Source organism: Erinaceus europaeus, chromosome 2 (assembly GCF_950295315.1).
Source record: "Erinaceus europaeus chromosome 2, mEriEur2.1, whole genome shotgun sequence".
Classification (NCBI taxonomy): domain Eukaryota; kingdom Metazoa; phylum Chordata; class Mammalia; order Eulipotyphla; family Erinaceidae; genus Erinaceus; species Erinaceus europaeus.
In genome coordinates, this window is record NC_080163.1 from 121,389,119 (window position 1) to 121,417,072 (window position 27,954).

The 27,954-nt window shown below is 53.0% G+C and overlaps 1 protein-coding gene and 1 long non-coding RNA gene across 8 annotated transcripts in view; one reads left to right on the top strand and one right to left on the bottom strand.

Annotated features, from left to right (window-relative positions):
- GSE1 (Gse1 coiled-coil protein) overlaps positions 1 to 23,534 on the bottom strand; it is a 392,245-nt gene extending 368,711 nt beyond the window's left edge. For 2 of the 6 annotated variants that reach the window (XM_060185064.1, XM_060185062.1), the window contains exon 1: positions 21,174 to 23,533. In XM_060185064.1, the coding sequence (XP_060041047.1) occupies positions 21,174 to 23,444 (2,271 nt within the window). In that variant the 5' untranslated portion in view covers positions 23,445 to 23,533. Of the gene's footprint in view, positions 1 to 21,173 lie in introns of all 6 variants that reach the window. The other 4 variants (XM_060185067.1, XM_060185066.1, XM_060185065.1 and 1 more) reach the window with 4 other exon arrangements.
- Positions 23,535 to 23,772: 238 nt separating this feature from the next.
- LOC132536738 (uncharacterized) overlaps positions 23,773 to 27,954 on the top strand; it is a 49,034-nt gene continuing 44,852 nt past the window's right edge. For both annotated transcript variants that reach the window (XR_009548242.1, XR_009548241.1), the window contains exon 1: positions 23,773 to 23,998. This is a non-coding gene — a long non-coding RNA (uncharacterized LOC132536738). The remainder of the gene's footprint in view (positions 23,999 to 27,954) is intronic.

Below are 27,954 nucleotides of genomic sequence, written 5' to 3' on the forward strand. Positions count from 1 at the left end.
AGGCCTTCCTGGCTTTTCAGGTGCCCTCAGTAGAGGCCCCCAAACTTAGAATTAGAGAGAAAACTGGTGGAGGTACAGACTCCTCATTTGCATCCACCACCCCCCCCCCAAAAAAAAACACTTTATGGCAGATAAGAACAGACTGCCTATTCCCAGGGAAAAAAGGAGCAAACTTGCCTCTCTTCACAGTCAAGTCAAGGTGGCCTTGGCCACAGAGACCCAGAAAGACCCTCTGTTTGGTGTCTACAGCTCTGAATGAATGAATGAATGAATGAACACCCCCCCCCCCAGCTCTGAGCCATCCTGTCCAAGGGACCCAGGCACATAACCCAGGAGACACTCCACACCCCAGCTCACATGTGACCAACACAAAGCAGATTGGGCAGCTCAGCTAAGAAGCTGCTGTGCATGTGTGTGGGGGAGGGAGACACTGCCACAGTCAGCAGCATCAAACAAGGGCCTCAAGACTGGGGGGTGGGGATACAACATCTTGGAAGCTACCAGGGTTTCCCATTAGTGGAGCAGCCAGCTCCCCAAGGTCCAGGCCTAGCCCTTGGGCAGTGAGCCTCCACGCTGCTTAGTTCCCCACACCAGACCCTCCACCAGGGTGTCACAGACACCTCATGCCTGCTCCTTCACTGCTTCACTGCTTCATTGCTTCACGGCTGTCTCCTGAGCTACAAGGTCAGCTCTCTGCAGGGCAGGCAGCCACTCTGCATCCATCAAGTCCCCCAGCTGTCCCTTGGGCAGCTCCATGGAGCTGAATTGCTGGCAGGCTCTCACACTCACCCCTACACTGGCCCCTCCTCCATGCCTCCCAGAGCCTGGGGAGCTGCTATCCCTGTGCAGACAATGGGGGCTGGGGTGACCCATTCCCTGACCCTGAGGCTCCCCTGCTGGTTCATAGCAGAATTGTCTGGGGGCTGGAGGTCAGGGGCCAGGAGCTGGCTAGGGCTTCTTGTCTTCCTCCCTGCCCCCCTCCCTACAGGCAGACCCAGGCCAGGACCCAGCTGCCACAGCTGACCATCCAGCCTTCCACCCCAACCCAGGACCCACCATCACAAAGGCACTCTGCCAGAAGTAAGAAGGCTTGCCTCCTGGAGAAAAACACATTCCAACTGTCTGAGACTGCCTCCAGAAACTGCTGTACACTCCCTACCACCCAAGGCACAGCCAGCAGAAACCTACTGCAGCAAGGGGAACAACCAAGCTGGGCTGGGGAGATAGTGCACAGTGGTTACACAACAGCCTCTCACGGAGCCTGAAGGTCCAAGGTTAAAGTCCCTGCACCACCATAAGCCAGAACTGAGCACTGCACTAGTTAAAATAAAATAGCCAAGCTGGCTTTCTTTGCTCTGCTCAGATCAATGTGGCCCCACAGGCAAAACTGGCCACTTATGCATGTACATTATCACTGAGTGGTGCTTTCTGAGAAAGAGAGAGGGAGAAAGGAGAGAAAAAGTGTAAGTGAGAGACACCACTGCTCCAGTCCACTATCTATCCATGGACCATCCTTGCTCTCTGGACCTTGCTTCTCAACTGTAGTGAAGATGTGAGGTAACCCTACCCCAAACACATGTGTGTATGTGTGTGTGCTCATGCACACACACACACACACACACACACACACACCACCACCACCACCACCAACAACAACAACAACTTTGAATTTCCCTTGAGCTATCCTGGAGACACTCAATCAAGGGACTTTTTCCAAAGTGACACAGAGTGAGGACAGCAGGACCAGGTTTCTGAGTAGCACATGGACTTGATCCAGGGAGAGATCAGCCAAACCCCGGTGTTGGTTGGCTTCAGCCCGGTCCAGAGCCCGAAACTCTTGTGATCATCAGCTGGATAAACATCTCTATCAAGCATCTTCTAGAACTGTGGTTTCACATGCTCTTAGATTTTTAGGTTTTAGATTTAAACTGAAAAGTAGATTTAAGGCTTTTTTCTTTTTTTTAAGCATGGCATTGGAATGAACCCAGGACCTTGTGGATGTACATTTATCACTGGGCTTCCTTTTGAGAAAGAGAGAGAGGAGAGAAAAAGAGTAAGATGGATAGACGGTGCACCAGTCCACCATCTATCCATGAAGCTCCCATGATGCTCACAAATGCTGATGGCACTTGAACCCATAACCTCATGCACAGTAAGCTGTTTCTCTATCACATGAGATATCTTCCAGATCTCAAGATAGTTGAATTTGAGCTATTAAATTGGGAAGGATACTGGTGATGGCAGATGCTCCCAAGGGAATAAGTTTTTGCCATAGCCTGCCCCACGGAATGGGCACCCAGGTCCAGTCCTGCCCTGGAATTGCTCATCTGTCCAGCTACCCAGACTCTGAGATCCTTAGGACCAGTCACAGCTCAGAAAGCACTGAAGACACAGGATCAGTGAATGACTCACAATCTTTCTTCATCTCACCCACAAAAAGCAATGATATTACGTGCTGGCCCAGCATCACCAGATAGCTAAGGATTCCATCCCAGGGGAGACCAGAGACTCCCTGTGCAGTGCTCGACCCCCAGCACATGGTGGTCACCCCCAGGACAGGGGCCAATCCCCAGGTGCTACAGGCACACAGTTGTTATCAGCAGCTTCTGGAGGACACACACACACACACACACACACACACACACACACACACACACGAAGCACAGGGTGACCTTCCAATGCAGTTAAAAATGGATTCTGCTGATCTCCATGAAAGAGCTCGTGAGCTTCTGTAAGAGGGAATGCAGATCCCAGCAGGCCCCACTGCTGGGCGGCCTCAGAAGCTATGGGGAGGGATTCTGGAGCCGCTGGGGTCCAGTCAGACCTGGCCGCAGGCCATCAACGGGAAGTGTAGTCCACGTTCCGCTTGGGAGGAATCAGTCTTTCCAAAGAGCCTCAGCAATCAAGACAAATTGTCCACACCCTGAGGCACAGGGAGCCGTGTGTTTTTGCTTTTCTTCCAACAATTCAAGAAAGCAAGACCAAGCACTGCAGCCATGAAACAATGGAGCAGGAGCACTAGGATAAAACGCCAATGCTGTCCCTTGCTGTCTCCTATCCAATGTTTACAGCTGGCAGCCATATCTTTCCACCTCCCCTTGGCTCCATACACACATGCAGGGCCAGGCAGGAGAGGGGCCACCTCGGCCAAGCTTGCCAGGCCCCACATGCTGTAGGGCCACAACTCCAGGTCCCAGACAAGGCCACCAGGACCCTGATACCCACACTGGCACCTACAAGCCTGAATCCCAAAGACCTTGCAACAAGTCAGTTTGCCAACTATTTGGCAGTTAAACCTGCCCTGCCCGAAGGCTATTCATAGTCTCCAGTTTTCCCCCCAGGGGTGAGAATATTCACATGTTTTGCTGCAGAATCTGATTTGATGACAGGGTGATGCTCTAGCCTGTCCTGGGGAGGGGGTGTGTTAAGTAAAACTCAGCGTTGGCACCACAGAATCTGTCTAAAGCACTGTCGACTCAGGTGGCCCTGGTGCTGTCTGCAAACCAGAGGTGACAGGCAAGCAGCTGCTGACTGACTGCAAAGCCTTTTTATGACTTGGTCCTAGTGAGCCCAGGAGCTCCATGGGTGGACATCCCAAATCATTTCTGTAAGGGGAATTTTATGGGGTTCAATTCACTCCTGCAGCCCTAGAGACCCTGCAGGGGAAATGCTGATTCTCACATAAGAGATTTCTTCTTCAGGGATGTCAGTGGTGGACATGCTACAGAGTGCCGCCTGGCCCAGCCAGCATCTCCTGAGATCTGCTGGACAGAATGGGAGCCGTGTCCCATCTGGAGTATCCCAGCAGCATCAAAGGCCCAGTCTGCTAGAACTTTCTTTAACCTACAGTTTCCCAAACATTGTGTGAGGAAGGGAAACAGTGCATCATCTCGACGCCCGGTCACTGCTTCCCTGGCACACACTCGGGGGCACTCAGAGGTCCGAGGTCACCGTGCACACTTCCAGAGTCATCTCCTGCTCCCCAGTCTGCCCCTGGCATGGCATTGGCCATGAGCAGTGTAATCTGTCCTCTGGCCTCCTGAAGCAAGACATTCCCTGGGCTCACTGGAGGAGTGGGTCTGACTACTCCCCACTTGTGAGGTGGGCCAGCAGACCCCTCCACTTTTCTCAGGCTCAGTTTGCCTTCCAGGAAATGGGTGCAGGTGGCTCAGCACTCTCTGAGTCCAGAGTGTCTTTCTTGGCTCACAGCTGTGGCCAGGACTCCACGGCAACATCCAAGAGGAAAGGCGACTGCTTCCTGAAGTGACTCAGGGACACAGAGCCAGAACGCAGGATGTGAAGCCCAGCCCTGCCACACCCTGGCTGCCTGGTCCTGGGGGAAGGCCTTGAACCTGAGCTGCACTTCCTCCCCACAAAAACAGGCAGGCTACATGGATGTGCAGGGACACAGTCAGACACAGAGACAGACATACACATATAAGTGCACATAGAAGGAAAGCAAGTTATGGGGCTGGGAGACAGCACAACGGGTAAAGGGCATACCTTACTATGCAAAGAGCTGGGTTCGAGCCCCCCAGCCAACACATAGGAGCTCTACATAAAGCAGAAGTTTCACAAGTGGTTTCTCCTCTTTCTGCGTCTCTCTCTTCCTCTACTTTATATATTTAATTTAATACGACAGAGAGAATGAGAAAGAGAAGAGACAGAGAGAAGGGAGAGGGAGGGGGACAGAGACAGGAACAGAGAGAGGGAGACCTGCACCACTGCTTCACTATTCATGAAGCTGTTCCCCCTGCAGGTAGTGACTGGGGGGTTTGAACTTGATTCCTTGCACATGGTAACATATGCACTTAACCAGGTGTGCCCCTCTCCCTCTATCCAAAATTAAAACAAACTTTAAATGAAAGCCCAAGGGCTCACCCCTCTCCCTCTATCCAAAATTAAAACAAACTTTAAATGAAGGCCCAAGGGCTCACCTTGTAGAGCACACATGTTGCCATGTATGAGAAACTGGGTTCAAGCTCATGGTCACCATCTGCAGTGAGGAAACTGCATGAGCAATAGAGTGGTGTGTAGGTATGCATCTTTCCCCTTTCTCTCTCTCTCTCTCTCTCTCTCTCTCTCAAAATAGAATAAAATAGAAAAAAATTAAAACTGCTGGGAACAGTGGAACCACACAGACATTTAAGTTCCAGCAATAATCCAAGTGGTAAAAGAAAGAGAGAAAGAAAAGGAAAAAAAGAAAGAAAGAAAGAAACCCTTTAAAATGACCTAGACCTCAAATAAATCCCTCTCTCCATTGTTACCCGTAATCTCTATCAGGAACAACAAACAGACCCCTTTGTGGGCCCCTCATAGGACCTTGCCCTCAACTTGGATCAACAACAGTAGAGAATGTTCCATCCTCCGAAGGGAAGATGGACAACATATTCTATGCTACACCTGAGGAAGATGAGTCCTGATATTAGAGCAGCTTGGAATGTTCCTACTGATGACCACAGAATGTGAGCTCAGATCTACAGGGATGCAGAGGTCACAGAGGCTCCTAAGCTGAATATGGGCTCCAGATCACATCAAATCAATAGGGTTTACAGTCAACAATATTTACACACATTTCCCGTATTTGGGAGCTACTCTCTTCCCTAATCCAGCTTCCTGGTCCTTTTTCCAGCTGTGACATCGTCTCCCCTGACAATAACTTGGATCCACCTGCATATCAGATTTCAGGCTCAGGGGAAAAGAAAAGAAAGGAGAGAAAAGAAAAAGAAAACTAATAATAGCCACAGACCCTTTGGAATATAACTAAAATATGCCTAGTAGCTATCTACAAAACAGAGACCACCCCAAGTCTTCATTTGCACTACTCCAGCCTTTAGGTTTATGATTAGTCAACAACTTGTTTGGCTTTATATGTCAACTCCCTTTTCAGCCACCAGGTTCTAGATGTTAGCATGATGTCAACCAGACTTCCCTGTACAGACAACCCCACCAATGTGTCCTGGAGCTCTGCTTCCCCAGAGCCCTTCCCCACTAGGGAAAGAGAGAGGCAGGCTGGGAGTATGGATCAACCTGTCAATGCCCATGTTCAGCGGGGAAACAATTACAGAAGCCAGACCTTCCACCTTCTACATCCCACAATGACTTTGGGTCCATAATCCCAGAGGGTTAAAGAATAGGAAAGCTATCTGAGGAGGGGATGGGATATGGAGTTCTGGTGGTGAGAAATGTGTGGAGTTGTACCCCTCTTATCCTATGGTTTTGTCAGTGTTTCTTTTTTATAATTTTTTTTAAAAAGGCATAAAAAATGAGACAAGGATCTGGATAGTGATGCACCCAGTTGAGCAGTGCTCATCAACCCAGGTTTCAGCCCCTAGTCCCTACCTGTAGGGGGTGGGGGGAAGCTTCACAAACAGTGAAGCAGCATTACAGGTGTCTCTATCTTCCTCATCCTTCTCAATTTCTGTCTGTCCTATCAAATAAAAAAGAATAAATAAATGAATAAGGAGAACTAGCTAATGAGGCAAGTGGGTGATGTCCCTGCTCCTCCCCGGAGTGACAGTGCACCAGCTATGCTAGCAGTCTCCATGGGGAGCGCTGGGTGCAGGGCACACAAAGCCTTTATTCTTTCTCACAACTGTATGTGATGGAGAAGCTATTTCAACATCATAACAAAAAGAAACAATAGGGTAGGAGTCAAAGATAACCAGGGCCCTTGCCCATGCTAGGCACATGCTGAACTCTATCCCCAGCCCCTCTTGTTCTTTGCAGAAAGAATAACATAGAGATGGAAACAGGGACCCCTTAGGAGTCCATCTGTGGGTACCCTGCCCCAGAGGGCTCTCTATGTCTCAAACCCAGATTCTTGCACTAGTCCTTTAGCCTCGCACCATGTGTACTTAATCTGGTGTGCTACCACCTGGCCCCCTCATTTTTTTTTTAACCAGTGCACTGCTCAGTTCTGGGGACTGAACCTAGGCCTTTGGAGTCTCAGATGTGACAGTCTCTTTATATAACCATTATGCTATCTACCCCAGCCCCTCTAATACTTTCTAGACTGTCTGCAGAACCACCACGATATAAATGCTACCTTAGGTGTCACTGTACAAACAGGGAAGTAACATCACAGAAGTCAAAAGCCTACACAGTGTTGCTTTAAATGCAATGCCTGGTGGCACAGACAGCTCCTATGTCACCTACCTATGTGGTCATGCTGAGAGCAGAGGTGGAAAGGGACAGCTCCTTGACTCAGGAGCCTGTGACCCAGATGTGGCAGCTGCCTAAAAGCTGCCGCAGGAACCCTGGGTGCACAGAGTCCACTAAGAGCTTCACAGCAGCTTGGAACTGGCACTGTGGCAGAAGATTCCAGAGAAGTTCTTCTGCCTCTGAGCTAGCATGCCAGCCTGGGAAGAGTGTCTTCTTTTTTCCTTGGCAAAGGAAAAAAGGCTTTGCCAAACCCCTGCACTCACCCTGTCAACTGAATAGCTGAGAGCAGCATGACCTCCCCTGAAGCAGGCCCTGTCCCTAGGAGGCAGACACAGAGCTGGCAGCACCTCTGCACAGGGTGGCTGGCAAGACACAGGGAAAGCTGGGTTAGGGGAAGCCTGAGTGCCAGGACATCCTTACTTTCTCTCCTCACAATAGAAAGGTTCTTCCATTTGTAGGTACCAGGAACTGTAGCCTCTCCTGTAGCAACCCTGGAGCATGGGGGTGGAAAGTGGTGGAGGAGTCACTGTCCACCTTGGCTTCTGCCCCTCCCTATAGCCAGGGCCCTGAAGACTGTGAGGCCACCAGCTTCTGCTGACACTGTGTTCTGCTTGATTGAAGTCCCAGTGCCACAACAGTCAACATTACAAGGGAGTCTGTCGTGCTCCCTGGGGATAAGAGCCCTGGGCACCAGGATGCCACAGAGCTAGGTTGTCAGCTAGACTACTTTTCCCTGCCTGGTATGGGACCTGCAGGTGACACAGTCTGGTGGCCACACCCAGTGTGGCTGTGTTGCTGCATCATGCCCAGCAGTAACCCAGAACTGGCCTTGTTATGTCAGCACAAAGTCACTCAACAGTCCAGAGGAACAAAAGGGCACCAATGTCCTTGTGAACATGTCAGGGAGTCCTCCGTCACTAGGCCACCAAGATAAAGTCTTGCAGGGGCTTAACGCATGACAACCAGCCCTCTGATTTCCTTATCACCATCACCACCACTGCTATGTGTTATTGATTTAAAGACCCAGACTGTCTTTTTTGTTGTTGTTGTTGTCACCAGGGCTTCACCTCTCCTAGCTAATTTTTCAGACAGATTGAGATAGAGCTAGAGAGGAGAGAAAGTTGTTGAAGTTCTTAGTATGGTGGGCGCCAGGCTCAAAGCTGCGTTGTGCTCATGACAAGGCAGACTGCTCCTTCCAGGTGAGGTGTGCAGCAGGCCCTTGCTTTCACATTTGCATCTCTGCATCTAGAATGGAGCTCACGGTGGCTGGATGTTGGCTTCTGTCTAGCCTAGTGCTTTGTGATGTAGTGTTGGATTTTACAGGCAAGCTGTATCTAAGATCCGTCAGATGACAGCACTTTCTTGCTTTGTTGTCCTCCGTCTGACAGTTACTCTCTGCTCCCTCCTCTCCCATCCTAGGTTTATAGAAACTTCCCACAAGGGCCAGGTGGTGGGACACCCAGTTGAGTGCATATATTACCATGCACAAGGGCCCAAGTTCAAGCCACCAGCCCCCACTTGCACTTCATGAGCAGTGAAACAGTGCTGCAGGTCTAGGTCTCTCTCTCTCTCTCTCTCTTCCTCTTAATCTTTGCCCCCCCATTTGATTTCTCTCTGTATCTATCCAAAATCAGAAGAAACTTCCCAGAAAACTAACCACCATCCTTGATTAAGCCCCCCCCCGCCACCTCTCACCACTTCACTGTGTTAATCCCCACAAACATCTAGGCACCATCTAGGACCCCACATACACCGGGCCCAGAAGTTTCCCAGGATGCCCCAGGGAGGTACAAGTGGCTGTCCTGGTACCAGGCAGCAAGGTCAGTGGGGGGGCTCAGACCCCTGGCAGGCAGCCTACTTCCAGCCAGTGCAGAGTCCTCCAAGCAGCTCTGGGGGGGTCAGGTTGGGTGTGGGTCAGACACAAGCTCCTAAAGGTGCGCGCGCGTGCGCGCGCGCGCACACACACACACACACACACACACACACACACACACACACCAGATGCCGGGGAGGAATATGTCTCCTGTCCCCCGAGAAGCTCCTTTTCCATCTGACTCCCAGTAGAGTCAGTTTAGAGCACTGGGAACAAGCTCAGCAGATGGAGTGGGAGAGGCAGAAGACCAGCACAGGGTTTGGTGAGAAGTTTCCACAGGGTGTTCCAAGTGCGTTTAGCTGAACTCCCACAAGCTGTGGGCCAGATGTGAGCACAGGGTGGAGACCAACTTCTGGGGCTCCTGGCAGGGGGAGGGGGGGCTCTGCTAAGGGTAGGTAGGGACACAGTGCTAATTGTTTGACAGCCATGATATCAAATTGGTCAGGAAGGAATGGGTTCCCTTCAGATCCACCACCCCAAAAAGCCAGATGGTAGGAGTGTGTGGGGGGGGGGTAGAAGATACAGAAGTCTTTGCAGCTGCAGGACAAGCTAGATCCAGGTGCCTGCAGCTGACAGCTATGTGGCTTCAGGCAAGCTGCTTGCCTTCTCTGAAACTTGGAGCTCTGGAGTTTCAGTGGGGATAATTAGGTCTAAGAGACTCAAGACCCAGAGGTAGAGAGTCAGGCCATGCTAACTAAGAGGGCTAGCACTTTATAAATGAGCCAGAACTTCCCCACTCAGGAAACTAAGGTGGACAAAGAAAGGAAAAGAGAGAGAGGAGAGAGAATACACTGTCCATACCAGGGGAGCTGCCAGAGCAATCTCAGAGCATGCAGGAAAGCAAGCAAGGGTGTTGGGGGTGGGGGGCAACATTGTGCAGGGCAGAGGGGTGACCACATCCAATCTGTGTCAAAGGCAGGCACTCTTCAGCCCCCTGACCACCTAAGTTGCTCCTGGGAGGCCAGCTTCCTCTTCCTGCCTTCTTGCCCCCACCCCCAAACCCTGATGCTATATTCCCTCCCAGCAAAAGTTCCCATGGCCTCATCACTCTGAGAGGGGCAGGTGACAACCCCCCTCCAAGTGTGTTCAGGAAGGCAGCAGTGACCAGATTGAGAAAATCTCATCAGAACAGGCCCCACTTCTCTGTGCAGTTCTGCAAAGGACAGAAAATAACATTTTAGTGCAAGGAGCTAAGGGGTGGGTTGGGGGTGGGGTGAGATGTTGCCCCAGCCACCCACCAGCACCAGCCTGGTCCATTTTGCTCCACATACTGATCAGGGGTGGGGAATAGGGAGAAGCCAGGGCCATCCCCAGGGCTTGGCTGTAACTATGTAGGTTCATGGCAAAGAGGGAGATGTGGGCTTTGCTTCCAGAAGGTGTCCCCCTCCCCCATCTCCTGGCCAGCAAGAGCTGGTGACAATGCACAACACATGACCTCTGCAAAGATATAGCACCCACCTGACCCCACAGACCAGCACCCCACAGAGCCTGGTTTGGAGACATTCCAGGCCTCCCTAGAGCCCCCAAGATGTCACAGTATCCACAATAGAATGAATAATAATGAGAACAGCACAACAGTGAGAAAGACCCCCTGGGAGGAACAGTGCTCAGAAGACCTGAGCAAAAGGGCCACCTCTCAGGAAGAGGTGTGTATGTGGAGGGGGAGGGGGGACACCAGGTGCACAGAGAGCCCCGTGCTGAGGTCCTTCCCATCTGGCCCCTGCCCATACCCCTCTAGCTCTCAGGCTTAGAGCCCACTCTGCCGCTAATCCCCGGCTGTGAATTCAGTTCTGGAAGCTAAGCCAGGTTTACAGGTCTGGGAAGGCTCATAAACACAGTGATGCTGTGCACCCCTTCCAGGAGCTGGTGCAGGAGGACAGGACAGCTCACGTGCTGGGCTGGGAGGGCTGTCCCATCTTCTTCTTCAGTTCCCAAAAGGTCACTGGCCCCAGTGGATTCGGAAGTCAAAGGCCTGGTGTCGGCTACTTGGTTCTCCTGGGTCTTGTCTACTGCAGGCAGCCTGACTCCAGTTCTCATATCCAGGGGCCTTAGTGTCTCCCCTGAGTGAAATAATACTGTTTATTCATTCATGGGATCCTCAGTGGCCAGAAGAGGCATGGTAGGCAGTCCAGGGGGCTTGAGTGGCATCTTGCCAGTGTTGCTGGTTTGCTGCTGGCAAGTGATCCAGTAACAGGACCATGGGGATCCTGGGACTTAGGGATGGCCAGTGGGTGGCTGCAGAAATGGGAGCCTGGTGGCCAGGGGCCAGCAGCTGAGCAGAGACCAACACATGGCCAGCTCTTTCTGCTCTTCATGTTCTGAGTGGTCTATCATGAAGCCCACTGTGATTTTAGGTGTGAATTTCAATCCAAGCTGCAAAGATCTTTGAGACGTTGAAATGCTGCCTAGAGTAGAATCAGCAGGCAGGAAGTACCCCAGCCACACAGGGAGAAGAGAAAAGGAGTTCTAAATAGCATGACTGCAATTGGAATCCTGCAAAGGGAACCCTTTTCTAGCTTCACCACTCAGTTAAGACCCACTAACACAGAGACCTCTCCTGACTTCAGGCCATCAGATGCTGGCTAGCAGCCAGAGGTGGTCCTGGCCATGCCCCCATTCTTCCCCCCTACACACACACGCCCTCCATCCTCTCTCCCTCCCTCCCTTATGCATGTGCATGTTCTTGAGCCAAATTGTCTCCCAGGGTCCATGTCCTGGCCTCTCTTAGGGATGGCAGAATAGTAAAGAGTGGGACAGGGACCAGTTTGTGGAAGTAGAGACCAGTGGAGAACAGTAGAGAACACATTACCATGCCCAAGAACTGAGGTTCAAACCCCTGGTCCCCACCTCGAGGAGAAAGCTTCACAAGAGGTAGACCAATGCTGTATCTCTCTGTCACTCTCTCTCCTCTCTAGCCTCAATTTCTCTCTGTCTCTATCAAGAAAAAAAAGTCCACCAGGAGTAGTGGACCTGTCATACATGCACCAAGTTCCAGTGACAACCCTGGTGGCAATTAAAAAGAAAAAAAATAGAAAGATAGATATCCTGACAGCATGGTTCAAATACTAGTTCCAGGGTTTCCCTGGTGTGTGACTTTGGGCAAGAGACATCTCTCTGGGGCTTGACTCACTGATCTGAAGAAGAAGAAACCCCACTTCCTGTGACTGGGAGAGGGATCCCTGTGTAAAAGGAGGAACAGAAAGAGTGCCATCATGCTGTCTGCCACTGCCACATCCTGTCGCCTCCATCATCATCGTCACTCTCAGATCTCAGTGTCTTCATCAGGACTGAATGCCTTCTCTTGTCATGGCTCTGCCCAACACAGGATAGGGACATGGCCAAGGCAGTAGGCTTGATCTTTACAGGTTACCCCAATACCCCACCACTCTGCCGTGCCAGTCACAGAGGCTGAGGCTATGGACCTCTCTCCAAGGCAGCCAGCTCCACACAGGGACTCACCAAACAGGCCAGGCAGCAGTGGGCAAAACAAGTGGCTGGGGAGCCAGTCCCAGCACAGGAACCTGAGGGCTGCTGGACACACAGACTCTGACTATAGGGGTCTGCTCTAGCCCCCCACCAATCTTGCTGCCAACAATAACTGGTCAAGAATAGCACTGGGAGTTAGATCACTCGCTAAGACTAAGACATGAGGCTTGCCGGGTACAAGGCCCTGGGTTCCAGCCCTAGCAGCACATGGGGAACACTATGGACAGCACAGAAGTGGGTGGGGGGAGGGGGGTAAAGCTCCATGGAGGGTGTAGCAGTGTTTGTTCTCCTCTCTCTCCCTCCCAAATAATTAAAAAACAGGGATGGGAAGCCTGGGTAGCGGCAGTACCTGATATGGGCGTGTGGAGGTTCTGGTTTTACTCCCTGGCACCTCTAAAGAAATAGAAGCAAAAAGAAGAACCATGTCCCTGCAAGTCAGCCCATCCTGCCTCCAGCTGGGCTGCCCTTGGGCACCCTACTTCCTTGAGGATCCAGGGTACCCTGGGGATCCCTGCCCAGACCCTCTTCACTCCAGCCAGCCTGCCAGGAAGAGCTGCTCTCCTTACAGCTGCACCGGCTACACCTGTGTTCCAGGCTGGGCACCCTCCGAGCCAGAAAAGGTGTGAACCAGGCAAGTTCCAGAGCCAGTCACATGGAGAGAGGCAGAGGGATGGATGCAAAAGAGGAGACACACGGCCTGGCAAAGGACATGGGCCCACCAGCCACCTCCTCTCCCTGCTACCAGCACCCGACAGCTTAGAAGCCCTCTTGCCCGCACTTCCTCTCTCCGTCTCAGCTGCCTCCAGGGTAAGGACCAGGCACATCTGGAAAGTTTCCTCCTTGGAACAGATGGCTCCCAAGCCGCCAAGAAAAGCACAGGCCTCCTGAGGAGGAGGAGAAGAAGTTCAAGGAAGAGCCAGTACAGTCCCTTCCCAACTGCTGCCAGGGCTGGGGTGCCTGTGTGGGCACTCTGCACATTCTGGAAGGGTAGCCCCATTAGTCACCCGGCTAAGGTGCCGGACCCTCCCTGGAGAGCAGGCAGCTGAGAGGGTGTAGACCCACAAGGAAGTGGGGAAACATGTGCAGGGCCCTGATGGAGTAAGGACAGCTGCCTTTGTGGCTTTCCTGTCAGAGTGAGGAAGGAGAGGCAGCAACACCTGCCAGGGCTGGGAGCCGGTGCGGGCAGGCTGCAGTTAGGTAAACAGCTGCATGCTCCGTTACCCAGAGGGCTCCCCAGACAGCTCAGAGCAGGGAAGGGCTTGCCGCCAACCGGCCTGTGCAGAAAACCCAGCTGTCCCATGGCCAGCGTGCCCTCCACTGCCCACCTCCCGAAAGGAAGCAGGCACCCTGCTATGGTGGGACACAAGCCCCAAGGGGGAGGAGGAAAAAAAGCCAGGGTAGGGCCAGGGAAATAGCTCACTGGTATAATGAGCTGCTTTGCTATATGCATGACCCAGGTTCAAACCCAGCCTCCACAACAACGAAGGAAGCTTTGGTGCTGTAATAGCTTTCACTCCCTCTCTGCCTCTTTGTCTCCATCTAAGAAGAAAGGAAGATAGGCCTGCCATACCAGGGGTGATGGCTCAGCAGGTGCATGAGACCCTATCTTCACAGCCCAGCACCACACAACAGCAGCATAGCTGCTGGGCATGCCAGGGGCCCATGGAAAGTGGCATGATGCTGTGGTGTCTCCTCTCTCTGTCTGAAAGGCTTTACTCTGAAAGGAAAGACTATAAAATGGGGTAGGGGGAGTTGCTCAGCTGTACAGTATGTGCATGAGACCCTGGGTTCATTCCCCAGTACCACATAAAAGAAAAAAGAAAAAAAAAAAACAGATTAAGCTATACTAACGATAAAATCCAAAAATACAATAAACCAGAGTTAAATTGATCCTTTTTAAAATTGAAGGAAATAAAAAACCAGGTGCTACGAGGAGGATAAAGAAATTAGGTGTCAAGAGAGTCCACAAAAGGGGGCATCTCAGCTGCTGAACCATCAACCTGGCACCTGGCACTTAGCACTCTGCTGGCTTGAGGGCAGGGGGACATGGTGATATTGGAGGAAATCAGCACACATACTCTCCCCCACAGAACACAGCCACCTTCACAGCTGGAGCCCCATAAAGGGCTGAAAAGAAGGGCAGGTCTGGGAAGATGGTCAGTGGTAGAGAGTACAGGACTTGCAAGTATGAAGGGTACGACTTCAAGCCCTGGTGCCAAGATGCTAGACTGATGCACACTCTATCATAAATATTCGATGCATGAATATATCTCCCCCCATACATTTTCCCCCAGGAAGAAGGTGATGGAGAGAGAGAAAGAAACACACCATTGCTCATGAAGCTTCCCCTCTGCACAATACTCCCATGTGGCTGGCAGCTTGGCGCTCCAACCTGCAACCTAGCATGCGGTAAAGTATATGTGTTCTAGTCAGAGAGTTATTTCCTGCCCCCGCCACAAACGAAGACATTAAAAAAAATACATTTAAAAGGGGTCAAGTGGTGGCCACACCTGTGAGAGCACATGTTACCATGGGATTACCAAGGATTCCAGTTCATGGCCCTGTCCCCACCTGCTAGGGGAGCACTCCATGAGTGGTGAAGCAGGGCTGCAGGTGTCTCTCTCCCCTTCTCTCTCACCCCCTTGCCTTCTCAATTTCTCTGTTTCTATCCAAAAACAAATATTAAAAAAAAAAGAGACACAACACAATCCAGACAATTTCCTTTTTTCTTCCCTAGCCCTTTCTCCCTCCTTCCTTTTTTACTTCCTTCTTTCTACACTTCCTCTCACAGTGCTTTCAGGCTGACCTGCTAAGGAATAAACAGTAAGAAGGAAACAGAGAAGGTCTCGGGTGATGAGTTTTTCTATCCCAGAAGTGATGAGGTTTTCTATCCCAGAAGTGGCTTCCCTCCCCCTCCAGTCCCCTCCCCCATACCCAAAGCAAGCTATAGAAACCTCAAGGGCTTGGGAGCTGCTGCCGGGCCCATGTGGGCAGCCCCATACCTTCCCTCCCCAACCTTGTGGGACACCCCAGCCCACATGTCCAGCCCCTGCAACCCCACAGACACCTGTGTTCCCTGTGCTCACTCTGGTACTGGATTTGAGCCTTCCTCCGCGTTATTCATAGCCCTGCAGGAAGCTGCCTCTTGGGGGACTCTTGTCTGTCCCTCCTCTGCTGACCTGGGGGCTCTGTGCTTGCTACCAGGTCCCCACCATCTGGAACAGTGCCTGGCTCAGAATAGGAGCTCCATAAATATTTGTTGAATGAGCAGGGAGGAAGGGAGGGTGCGGAGAGGAGGAAGGGCAGAAGCCAAGTTTCCGGCATCCTACTGACTGTTAGGGGTCCCTGTGGGGAGCTGGGGGAAGATGCTCCTCTTTGCCCTAAGCGGCCCTGAGCCCTCACTACAGATCCCGATGCCACTGGCACAGACTGCCCCGTGGCCTCTCCACCCAGCTGGACAGCTGCCACAGTAGCCCTGGGTGGGCCTCTCCCTGGGTTGGTCTCTCCCCAGCCCATTCCACGCCTTCCCTCAAGAACATTTTATTGCTCCCTTGTGTCTTCAACTGCAAACCCGACATCCTCCTCCTGTCTTCTAGGCCTCTGGTTCCCCCTAGCCTCACTTTCCCTCAATCCCCAAAGGCTCTCCTGCTCCTAGGGAGTAGTGGGGGTTGGAGAAGACACATGGCCCCTGACTGCCTCTGTGGCCACTTCCTTCTCCAACTTTGGCCCACACTGGAAACCCCTCACACAGCCAGATCCTGCCCTCCTGTCACGATTCACCTTGCTGAGAGCTGCCCCAGCCCCTGCTGCTGCATGAGTCTCCAAGGTCAGTAGCAGCCTCTGAGTCTCAGTGGGCTCCCTGTGAAGTAGGAGCAAGAGAAAAAGAAACAACTCATTTCAGAAGGCATAGGGCAGTGGCATACCTGGTTATACGCACATACTACCATGAGCAAGAACCCAGGTTCAAGCCCCCCCCCCCCGACCTGCAGGGGAGAACACAGTCAGTAAAGCAAGCCTGCAGGTGTCTGTCTCCCCCACCCTTCTCAATTTCTCTCTATAGTATCCAATAAAATAGAAAAAAAAAAGTGGACTCATAGTGCTGGCACTGAGCCCCAGCAATTAACATTGGTGGCAATAATAAAAATGAATAAATGAATGTCAAATAATAAAATAAAGTAAAATAATAAAAAAGAAATAATTCATTTCATGATTAAGAACAAATAACTTGCCTTAGGACTCCAGCTCAGCTGGACTTGCATGTGAGAAATCTCAGGCCCCATCCCTAGCACCACCAACAGGCCAAGCTGAGCAGTGCCCTCGTCAAAAATAAAAAAATAGGAGGCCAGGTGGTAGCAAACCAGGTTAAGCACACATAATGCAAAGTGCAAGGATCCCGGTTTGAGCCCCTGGCTCTCTATCTGCAGGGGAATCACTTCACAAACAGTGAAGCAGATCTGCAGGTGTCTGTCTTTCTCTCCCCCTCTGTCTTCCCCTCCTTTCTCAATTTCTCTCTGTCCTATTCAACAACAGCAGCAGCAACTCAACAATAACAATAACAGCAACAATAGTGGGGAAAAAATGGCCTCCAGGAGAGTGGATTTGCAGTGCAGGCACTGAGCCCCAGCAATAACCCTAGAGGCAAAACAAATAAAGAAACAAACAAACACTGGCTTGGGAAGTGGTGCAGTGGCTAGAGTGCTGGACTTAGGAGCATAAAGTTCTGAGTATGCTTCCCGGCATCCATCATATGTGTCAGAGTGATGCTCTGGTTCACTATATATCTCCTTTCTTTCTATCATAAATAAATCAACATGTTTTTTTCTCTTTTCTTTTTCTCTTTATTAGGGGTTAATGGTTTACATAACACCTGTTGGCACAGAGGTACAATGATAGACATGAATGATAGGTGTTTGCAAAACACTCTCCCTTAACTGAGGTCCTTTTCCACCATTATACACCAGGACCCCTCCCATCCCATCCCTGTCCCTCCTTCCCCAGAGTCCTTTGCTTTGGTGTAATACACCAATAACTTGACTCAAAAAATAAATAAATAAATAAATAAACAAATAGGGGGTCCAGTGGTAGTGCAGTGGGGTAAGTGCACATGGCGCAAAACACAAAGACCGGCATAAGGATCCTGGTTCAAGCCCCGGCTTCCCACCTGCAGGGGGGCTCGCTTCATAAGTGCTGAAACAGGTCTGCAGGTGTCTATCTTTCTCTCCCTGTCTCTGTCTTTCCCTCTTCTCCCCATCTCTCTCTGTCCTATCCAACAACAATGACATCAATAACAATAATAATAATAACCACAACGATAAAACAACAAGGACAACAAAAGGGAAAAACCTAGCCTCTAGGAGCAGTGGATTTGTGGTGCAGTTACCAAGCCCCAGCAAATAACCCTGGAGGAAAATAAATAAATAAATAAATAAGTAAAGTGGCCTGGGAGATGATGTCGTGGCAATAGCCTTTACAAGCATGAGGTCCTGAGTATGATTCCCAGCATTCCATGTGCCACAGTGATGCTGTGTTTCTCTCTCTCATTAATAAGCAAATGAATAAACCTTTGAAAATAGAAAAGGAAAAAGAAAGAAAAAGATAGGAAGGAAAAGGTGTCAAGTCCACTTGACATCAGCTCTTTCCAACATCCGCTAACTCCATCAGGACAGGCATTAGTCCACCTTCCCAGATGCACAGGCTCACCACAACCTCCACTTCTGTTTGCTCCAGTTCACAAGATGGCACTGAAAGAGCATGCATAAAGGCCTCACAGAACATGGGTGGGCACAATCTAACACCAGCACCCTAGCACCTACACTGCAAACCTCAAGTCCCACCAAGAACCCACCCTTGCATAAATCCTAGGAGAATCTGTCCCTGACCCAGGCGAGGGTGTGAGGGCCCCATGAAGTGCTGAGCACTGGACTTTGCAGGGAGCACTGAAAGACCCCAAGTCATTTAATTCTTCCCACACCCCTACAAGGCAGGCCAGCTGTATTTCCATTCCCTATCCAAGAAGTAAGCTTAGGAGGTGAGAAACAAGTTCTCCCATTATCAGTCATGAGAGGAAGGCCAGCCCACTACCTGGGCTCTTCTCCTCTTCTGGGGGGTCCCAGGGCTCCAGGCCTTTGCATTTCCTGCAGTGGGCAGTCCAGCAGTCCGGTTGGAGGAATGCTTTTGCTTGTTTAAAACGAAATGCCGAGGGGGGGTGGAGATAGCATAGTGGTTATGTTGTCTCCCCATACTGCAGGCTCACAGGTTTAATTGCTAGCACCACCATATGCCAAAGCTGAGCAGCACTCTGGTGTTTCTTTCTGTGTCTCTTTCTCTGTATCTCTCTCATTTAAATAAAATAAAGAAATAATAAAATAAAATAAAATGCCATGGGCTGGTAAAATAGCTCATTTGGATAGTGCACTGCTTTGTTATGTGCAGGACCCTGGTTGGAGCCTTGTCCCCCACCTCACTTAAGGAAGATTAAGTGCTGTCAGGTCTCTGTCTCTCTGACTGACTCTCTCTCTCCCCTCCCCCTTTGTCTCTGTGTCTCTCCACTTGAAGCAAAATATACATATATTGGGTTGTTAGAAAAGTCATGACATATTTTTATGCTCTTCTATGCAAAACTGCATCATGATTTTTCCAATATTCATACACATATATGAATAAAATGCCAGTGGCCGGGGAGGTGGCACAGCAGGTAGAGTAGAAGAGTTTCATGTGTGAGGCCCTGGGTTCAAGTCCCAGTACCCATAGAAGCAGCATGGATGGCACTTGGGGAGCTCTATGGATGGTGAAACAGTACTCTGGTGTCTCTCCCTCTCTCTCTCCTCTTTCCTCTCTTCTCTCTCTCTCTCTCTGAAATAAAGAATGAAAAAGACCAGGCCAGAGAGGCCACGCAGCAGAGGTGTTGTACATGTGTAAGATCCTGGGTTCATTCCTTAGTGCAGCATAAGAAAATAACTAAAAATGAAATGAGAGCTCAGTGGCAGGGGAGCTAACTCAGAGGTAGAGCATAGGACTTGCATGGGCAAGTTTCCCCAGTTCAGTCACTGTCATCACATATGACAGAGTGCTGTTCTGGCTCTCTTTTTTCTGATCAATAAACAATATATTAAAAAATTAATATGTGAAATGGGAGACCACCCCACCAAAATCTCCAGAGATAGTTCTAAAGGGGCCTGGAAGATGAGTAGCAAGTAGAATGCTGGGCTTACAGCCATGAGGTAGGTCCTGAGTTTGAGCCTCTGCATATGTCAGAGTGACGTTCTAGTCTCTCTTGCTCTCAGAGTAAATAAAATAAATCAAATAATTTTTTAGAAAGGCTGTACACCCATGTTCAGCGGGGAAGCAGTTACAGAAGCCAGATCTTCCACCTTCTGCACCCCATAATGACCCTGGGTCCATACTCCCAGAAGGTTAAAGAATAGGAAAGCTATCAGGGGAGGGGATGGGATATGGAGCTCTGGTAGTGGGAATTATACCCCTCTTATTCTATGGTCTTGTCAGTGTTTCCATTTTATAAATAAATAAAAAATACCAACAAATCCCATTTTGACTTCACAAAAATAAATAAATAAATAAATAAATGCTGTACAGTCTATCCAATGGGAGGTGGGTCCACCTTTTACAGACTCAGTCACCAGGAAGCACAACTGTCTCTCTCTCTCACATACACAAAGGGGGGGGGGACAGGATCAGAAACTTTGCAAAGGCTGGAACAACCACTGCTGACTGGGATGCAGCCTTTCCCATTCACATGCCCCTTGTCTGGCCCCTGGCCAGCAGCAACCTCTCAGGGCCTCTGGGCATCCAATTACAGCAGGCTGGTCTGACTGTCTTGGGTGGAAAGGAAGATTCAGGGTCCCACAGCCCTGGTGGAGACCACGGTTCACAGCCGCCTATCTCCTGGCCCTACCGGGGGCTGTTTTTGCTTCGGCATTTGCAAAGCTAGATTCAAAATTTACGGAGCGTGCCAAGTTCCTGCCTGTAGGCAGCGTGGAGGCCGGCACCATATAAACAGGGAGCAGCCCTAACCCCCAACACACCCCCACCTCCCAGCCTTTGGCACAGCTGACTTGCAGAGAAGAAAGACTTCCCACTAGGAGGGAAAAGTCTGTTTAGGCCACTGTCCCCAAGCCCCACCACCCCCTCGTCTGGAGAGCTGTTTCCATCTGCTGTTAAGCAAACCAAAAACTCTCCAAGGAAAGAAAGTGTGAACTTGGATGGAAAACTCAAGAGACTGTCTGCTGTGCGCAGGGCTGGGGAAAAGAACGAGCAACTACTCTGGACAGCTGACCAGCTAGGTGTGCAGACCTCTGGGTGAACCGTCCCCGCTAATTACCAGTGTTATCAGGTGGATGACAGACGTGCCCTGAACTTCCTCTGTTTGATAAATTCCACTGAAAACACCCTCAAGGGCAGGCTCCTGCCTGCCACTTTCTGCACTGCCTTATTCTTCCTCAAGGCGACTCTGGGCCCATATGTCCACTTAGGTGCCAGCCACCCCTGTTCCCCCATAAGGGTACCCTCCATGCCCAGGCACCCATCAGAATATGTTGCACAGAATCAGTGCAAAAGCCTCCCCAATGGAGGCAAAGAAAGCAGCATCTCTTCCTTTCAGGGCAAACTCCAGAGGAAAAGAACAGCTGCTTACCTTGATTGCCGTGGCTGCCGGGGAGCTCCAACCTGGGGGGCCCTGACGGCTGAGCCCTTGGCCAGTGCACACCAGGGTTCCGCACTCGGTGCAGGCACCAATGATGAGCTGCCGCCCATTGTCCACCAGCAGGCTGCGGCTGGCCCGGAGGGTGTAGAGGAACAGAGGCAGCCGGGCCACCCTCACGGCCTGCAGCCCCAGGCAGCGCTTCTTCTCCTGCTGACAGAAGAAACACACAAATGTGTCCACCTGGTACTGCCGGGACCAGGCACTGGCGGAAGGGTGGGCACCTCGGGCCTCCAGCTGCAGCCACTGGCCCAGCAGGTCATGATAACACAGCACGCAGCTGGCCACTAGGCCGGAGGCATCAGCGGGCTGGGCACGCGGAGCAGGTGGGTGGACGGTGAGGAAGGGAAAAAAGGGCTCTCTCTCGCCCAGGCGGCTGGAGGGGTTCACGTTGAGCTGGAACTCCTGCCCAGGCCCCAGCTCAGCCCCACAGATGTAGCAAATGGCTGGCTGCTGTGGTGGGGCACCTGCCCTGACAGAGGTGGGCAGCTCACAGGGTGCCGGGTCAGAGGCAGAGAAGGCCTGGTGGTACCTGCCCAGGAAGGCCTGCACGGAGGTGATGAGTTCATCACTGCGACAGGCCCGGTACAGCGCCCAGATGTCCTCCAAGACACTGAAGCACTTGGGGCAGCTGCGCACCTCACAGCGCTTGTTGGGGGCTCGAGCGTTGGGGGGGCAGGGCAGAAGGCTGAGGAAGGGGAAGTACATGGTGCCTCTCATGTTGCCATTGACCAGCCGGGAAGCGACTGCCCGGGCATCTGGGGTGCAGTCCTCCCCACAGAGGTAGCAGGCCTCGGGCAGAGCACTGGCAGGCGAGTTCTCCTCCCGCATGGGCCTACGGCCCTTAGAGGCCATGCCGGGGGCGTGGCTGTTCAGGGGCACCACGTAGAGCCGCTGCAGGACTGGCACCCCTGCCAACTCGAAGCTCTGCCACTGCTGCATGAGTGAGGTGAAGCAGCACCTGCAGGCCAGCGTGCTGCCACCCTGGGTGATGGGCTGTGCCCCAGGGGGCGGGCTATGCAGCCACAGGAAGGGGAAAAAGGGGGCTTGCGCCAGCTTCTCCTGCTTCTGCACGTGGATCTGGTGCTGCGAGGCTGGGGACAGCTCTGAGCCACAAATGTAGCAGCACAGGCCCTCCCTCGGGCTAGCCTGGCTCTCCTGGGGAGCTCCTGGAGCTTGGGCCCCGTTCTCCTTCTCTTTGGGGCCCAAGGAGGGCTGCTCCTTGCGGTCGTCCTCCTCGCTGGTGATGTTGATGTCACTGTCCTCCGACATGCAGAAGCCCCTGTGGGCCTCACGGGGCAGCCTGCTCTCTGGGGGCTGGGAGGCTCCTTTCCCGCCGTCCGCACAGACCCCTGGAGCTGGAGGGACTTGCCAAGGCTCCTGGATCCCCCTCAGGACGCTGGCCCGCGCCTCTGTGCCCCACTGCCTCCCAGGCCCCTTCCTGCGGCGCCTGCCACCAGGCCTGAGCTCCCCCTCCACGTAGGACTTGGAGGGCACCCCCTCGTCGTCATCTACCTGCAGGGGGGTCTCGGTCCCGCGTCCCGGAGGCGGCCTACAGTCCTGGCAGCGGCCCCCACGGAGCCCCGGGCCCGGGGTGGCCCCTGGCACTGGCGCCCCGTCCTGGCACGGACTGGCGGCAGGCTCGGAGGGGGGGTCGGTGTCCGACAGCTCCGACAGTTCCGAGTCGCGGGTCTCGTCGGCAGCAGCGCGGGGCCCCGGGCAGTCCTCGTCGTCGTCCGCGCCGCCCAGCGCGTAGGCGGCGTTCCACTCGCGGGGGGCCCCCGCGCCCCCCCGGCGCCCGCCCGCGCCCGCGTCGCACTGGTGCGGCCTCTTGAGCCAGTACATGCGCTTGTCCACAGGCGTGCGGGCGCGCTCGAAGGCCGCCCACTGCTCACCCAGGAAGCAGCGGCACACCGCGCACACCAACACGCAGCCGTCGGCCGGGGACAGCTCGCGCGCGCCGGGTGCGGGCTCCTGCTGCTGCAGGAACGGGAAGAAGGGCTGTGCCGGGGCCCCCGCGCCCCCCGCGCCCCCCGCCGCTGGCTGCTTCACCTGCAGCTTCAGCTCCTTGCCGCGCCCGATGCCGCCGCCGCAGATGAAGCAGGACAGCGGCGCGCCCCCGCCGCCGCCCCCGCCCGCAGCCCGCTCGCCCACGGCTGCCATGAGCCGCTGCTTACGGGAGACCGGCGCCGGCCGCCCGCTCATGGCCGCGCCGCGCTCACCGGCCGCCCGCGCCGCCGCCGCCGCGCCCAACTTGGAGCATGTGCGCGCGCCGCGAAGTTTGGCGGCGGCCGGCCGGCGCGGGCGCCCCCCGGGGCTGCCTGTGAGCCCCCCGAATGCGGCGGCGGCGGCGGAGGGCCCCGGGCTGCTGGAGCGGCAGCCGCATGTGCGAGCTCCGGCGCCTGCCAAAGCGGCGGGTCATTTAATTGGGGGGGAGGGGGCGGGGCGGCAGGCGGGCAGGCGAGCGGGGGATCCCTCCCTCGCGCGCTCCCTCCCCTCCTCCCTCCTCCTCCCCTCCGCCTCCGTCCCCCCACCCCCTCCGCGTCCCAAACTGCGCACAATGGCTCGCCGGTTCCTCTATCTATTTTGTGTCCAGCCGCGAGCCGCGCGCGCGATGATTCATTGCCCCAATTAGGGGCTCTCTCCGGCGCGCCCGGATTGAGCCGTCTGAAGGGTCTCCCGGGGGACCCGCGCCAACCCTGCGGCGGCGCGGGAGCCGAGCTCTAAGGAAAGGTCAAGCAGGTCTCGGGAGGTGCCAGGTGAGGACCCAGCGCCCCAGGGGAGCCCCCAGGAGCCTGCCAGGAAGGAGTCTGTCTGGCTCTGGCTGTGGCTCTGGCGCGCGCTCTCTCTCTCTCTCTCTCTCTCTCTCTGGAGAGGCGGCTGAACCCAGGAGAAATTCTGCACCTCTGTGGTGGTCCTCCCCAACTTCCACGTCCTGGGGGGGGGGGGCAGATCTAGACAGATGCTGAGCATATTCTAAGCTCTGGACTCTAGGACTCTTAAGAGTCCTGTGCTCAGAGTATGGGAGACAGAGGGAAAAGGAGCTGTCCTTGCTTTCCTGGAACACTTTTGTGAATGTGACATCCTGAGGACAGAGTCCTCAGCATGCCACACCCCTCCCCATGGCTGGCCAGGGACCAAGACATCAGCTGCAGAGGCAGAAAAGGGCCTGTGTGTCCCAGAGCAAGTGACTCAACAACTCTGGGCCTTTCCTCTTGTGAAACAGGAGCTACGGTGTGTGTGTGGGGGGGGGGGGGTTAACTCTTTCCTTGTGTTGTTACTGTGTGCACAGAGATGGATTGTGGTTGTTTCACAAAGGGAGACTTTATCTTGTGCTAGGTACCAAGGGAGCATTTTAGATACATCAGCCCTCTTCCTCCTTCCCTAAGTCTCTGAACTGTGCAGCCCATTTCACAGATGAGGATGTAGGGGTACTGAACCTGGAGTCTTTTCAGGAGGGGCTCGCCTGGGAGTCCCTCCTGGGCAAGCCATCTCTCCAGATCCTGACTCTGGACCCCTGCAGTGCAAACACTGGTCCACTCCCCCACCTGCAGATGGAGCTTGCCCACCCTAAGGGGCCCAGCCACCACGCCCCAGGGCTCTGGCTCAGGCTGGGAGCCCTTGCGCAAACCCAGGCCTTTCTGGGCCTCCTGAGTCCCCATCTGTGAAATGCCAGCTCTCCCTGCTTCAGAACTCCAGGCCTCTGATTTCCGAGTTGTTGACAGCTGTTCAGATTTGGCAGCTGGAGCCCAGAGTCCGCCTGGGGACAAAGGTGCCTGGTGGGCCCCTCTGCCCTCAGGGGCATTGACATGTAAATAAAACCAGGCTTCCTCTTGGCATGCTTTTAGGTCAGGCATTATAAATAAAGCAGAATGAGGGAAAAGGGCCACCTCCTGGAATCTCTGGTGGCTTTTCCTGGGATCTGAGTCCAGGGGTTAACAGGCACATCAGCATTCTCCCTAAAAATGCAGTTCTTCACCCAGGCCCAGGGAAGAGCTGCATCAGCAAAAAAAAAAAAAAAAAAAAAACAAAGGAATGCTGGTGGCAGTGAGGGACTTGGGTGGTGGTGGTGGGGAACTAGGGGGGACTGGCTTCTGGCATTTTTGGTAATCAGAGGTGGCTGATTAGGAGAAGTTTAAAAGGGGCAATCTGTTTAGTTGTGTACTAGTGCAACTCTCAAGGCAGACAGACACACACACACTATGCTAGTAAAAATTTGGTAGCTTAGGAAATGTAGGTTCCCCATCAGGCCACACTTGCACAGGTCCCGGAAGGCTTGGCAGAGGCCCACTGTTCCTTTAGAAGCCTCTGTAGTTTCTCTGCAAAGCCCAGCCTGCCCACCCTCATGGGCTTCACTGCTGGGTCTCCCTGGAGAGACCACTAGCTTCCTGCAGCTCCAAGGTCCCCATTACTCTCAGTCTCAGTTCCTTGGCTCAGGAAGTTGCAGTTGCTTTTATTCACTCTTCTGTGACTGCTCCCTGCCTGGCTTTCCCAGGAGCTGTGTGCTCCCTACTCCAGGCTAGAGCCCAGGCCCATCTTGCTCTTGTCTCCCCAGAACTTGGATCAGCATCTGGGTCCCTCTACCTGGACCTCTATCCTGCTATGGCCCTTTCTACCTGGGGGAGGTTGGGGAAGACATCTCAGCTCCCCAACTTTTTGCTACTCTGAGCAGTGGGTTTAATATCTTCAAGTGATCTGAATGCAGATCATATCTAGCCCAGAGAGTGATGCCCTGGACACACAGGGGTAGGATGGGAGGTGGGGTGATGTGGGGGGCTGGCAGTAGGGAGTACATTTGTTGTGGAATAGTGCATGGGTGGGAACCCTTCCTGGCCTTGATGCTGCCTGTTTGCAGACCAAGGTGGGGAGCAAAGGGGAAGTCACATGCAGTCTCAGGGAGGAGGCCACAGCTGGCAATAGGAGAAGGGAGGAGGTGGAGTTTTCTTGGCTCAAGTGCAGTCAGCTCAGGGGACTTTCAGAGTATGGGTCTGAAAGCACGCTTTTATGCACATACACATTTACACTGCTGTACATGTGTTAGTGTGTACCTGTGCGAGCACGTGTGTGCCTTCTTGTCTGAATGCAGACATTCCAGTCTGTTTGCTTGTGCATGTGTTGGCATGTGTGTGAGCATGTGTGTGTCAGTGTGTATACATGTTCTGTAAGTGGCACACATTCCATGAGGTGTTCATGCATGCTGCTGTTTATGTGCACGTGTGTTTGTGCAAACATGCATGCATGGCTTGTCTAGACATCTGCATGCATACCAGTGTGTATGTGAGTGGTTGCGCACATGCCTTTATGTATGTGTCTGTGAGTGCATGTGCTTCTGTTATGCTTCTGTGTGTGCATAACAGGCTGGGAGCGGGAGAAGGGAGGTAGCTGTGTAGCTATTTCCTTCTGGGACCCAGTGGTTCAGGAGAGTCCTGCTCTCCCCAGGAGCCAGGACACAGTGGAGTCTAGGCCAAAGCAACAAGGCAAATGACTATGAGGGACAGAGGGTAGGGCCAATGGCACCAAGTTATACTCCAGAGTATAACTTGTCATTTACTAGCTTTGTGGCCTAGGCCTGCTACATAGCCTCTCTGAGCCTCAGTTACTCCATCTGTAAAGCCAGGATACCACTATGCTGCACCCCATGGTGAGCAAGAGAACTGAGATAACTGTGATACCCACCCTTAGCACAGAGGTGCTAAGAATACTTGCCCACTCAGATACTCACCACACTCAGACCTAGTCACATAGATGAAAACTTGCCACATTTTTGCCATGAGCCCCACAGGTGGATCATATGATAACCCCTGTTTCCAGGGAAGGACATAGAGAAGGAAAGTGGGGACCCCAAGCTTTGTGAGCTCTTGAAGTGATGTTGACCTGGCCACCAAGGTGAAGTCAACCTCCCTCTCCTTGTGTGTCCCTGATTTCCCACCCTGGGGAGCATCCAGACATAAACCAGGCCAGATAGGTGCCCAGAACTGAGTGACAAGTGTCAAAGCCTGTTCCTATTGACCTCACATCTGCTCCAAGTGCTGATTTTTTTTTTTTTTTTTGCCACCAGGGTTCTAGCTGAGGCTTTGTGCTTGCACAACTCCTCTTCTCCCATTTTTTATATAAATGAGAAACAGAGGTAATGAGAGACCCCTGCAGCACTGCTGAACCTCTTGTGAAGCATGTCCCTGCAGGTAGGGGCCAGGAGCTTGAACCTGCGGTATAGTGTATAGTAACATGTGTGTTTCATCGGGTATGCCACAAGCAGGCCCCCCAAACCCTGGTTTCCTTTATTGATGAGTGAGAAAGAGAGACCAGAGTACTGTTCAGCTCTGGCTTATGGTGCTGCAGGGGATTGAATCTGGGACCTCAGAGCCTCAAGTCTTCTGCATAAGCATTATGCTGTCTCCTTAGCCCCAAGCCCTGGTTTCCAAGGGGAGAGTGAAGTTACTCCAACATTGGAGCCCCAGCCTCCTAACCCAGCCAAGAGCAGCCCATGAGCACCAAGATCCATCCAGCTCCATGCTCGAGAGTGAGCACTATGCACTTGAAATGGACTATAGACAAGCATGCATCAGCCATGTGGGAAGATATAAAGCAGGGCACCTCAGGCTGCAGGAGGCATCACCTGGTCCAGGAGCCACAGGGACCTGGGGGGTTAGGGAGGAAAGAGGAGGGGCAGTGCCAACTCTTAGTGTTTCCCACACCATATGGTGCATATCTGCAT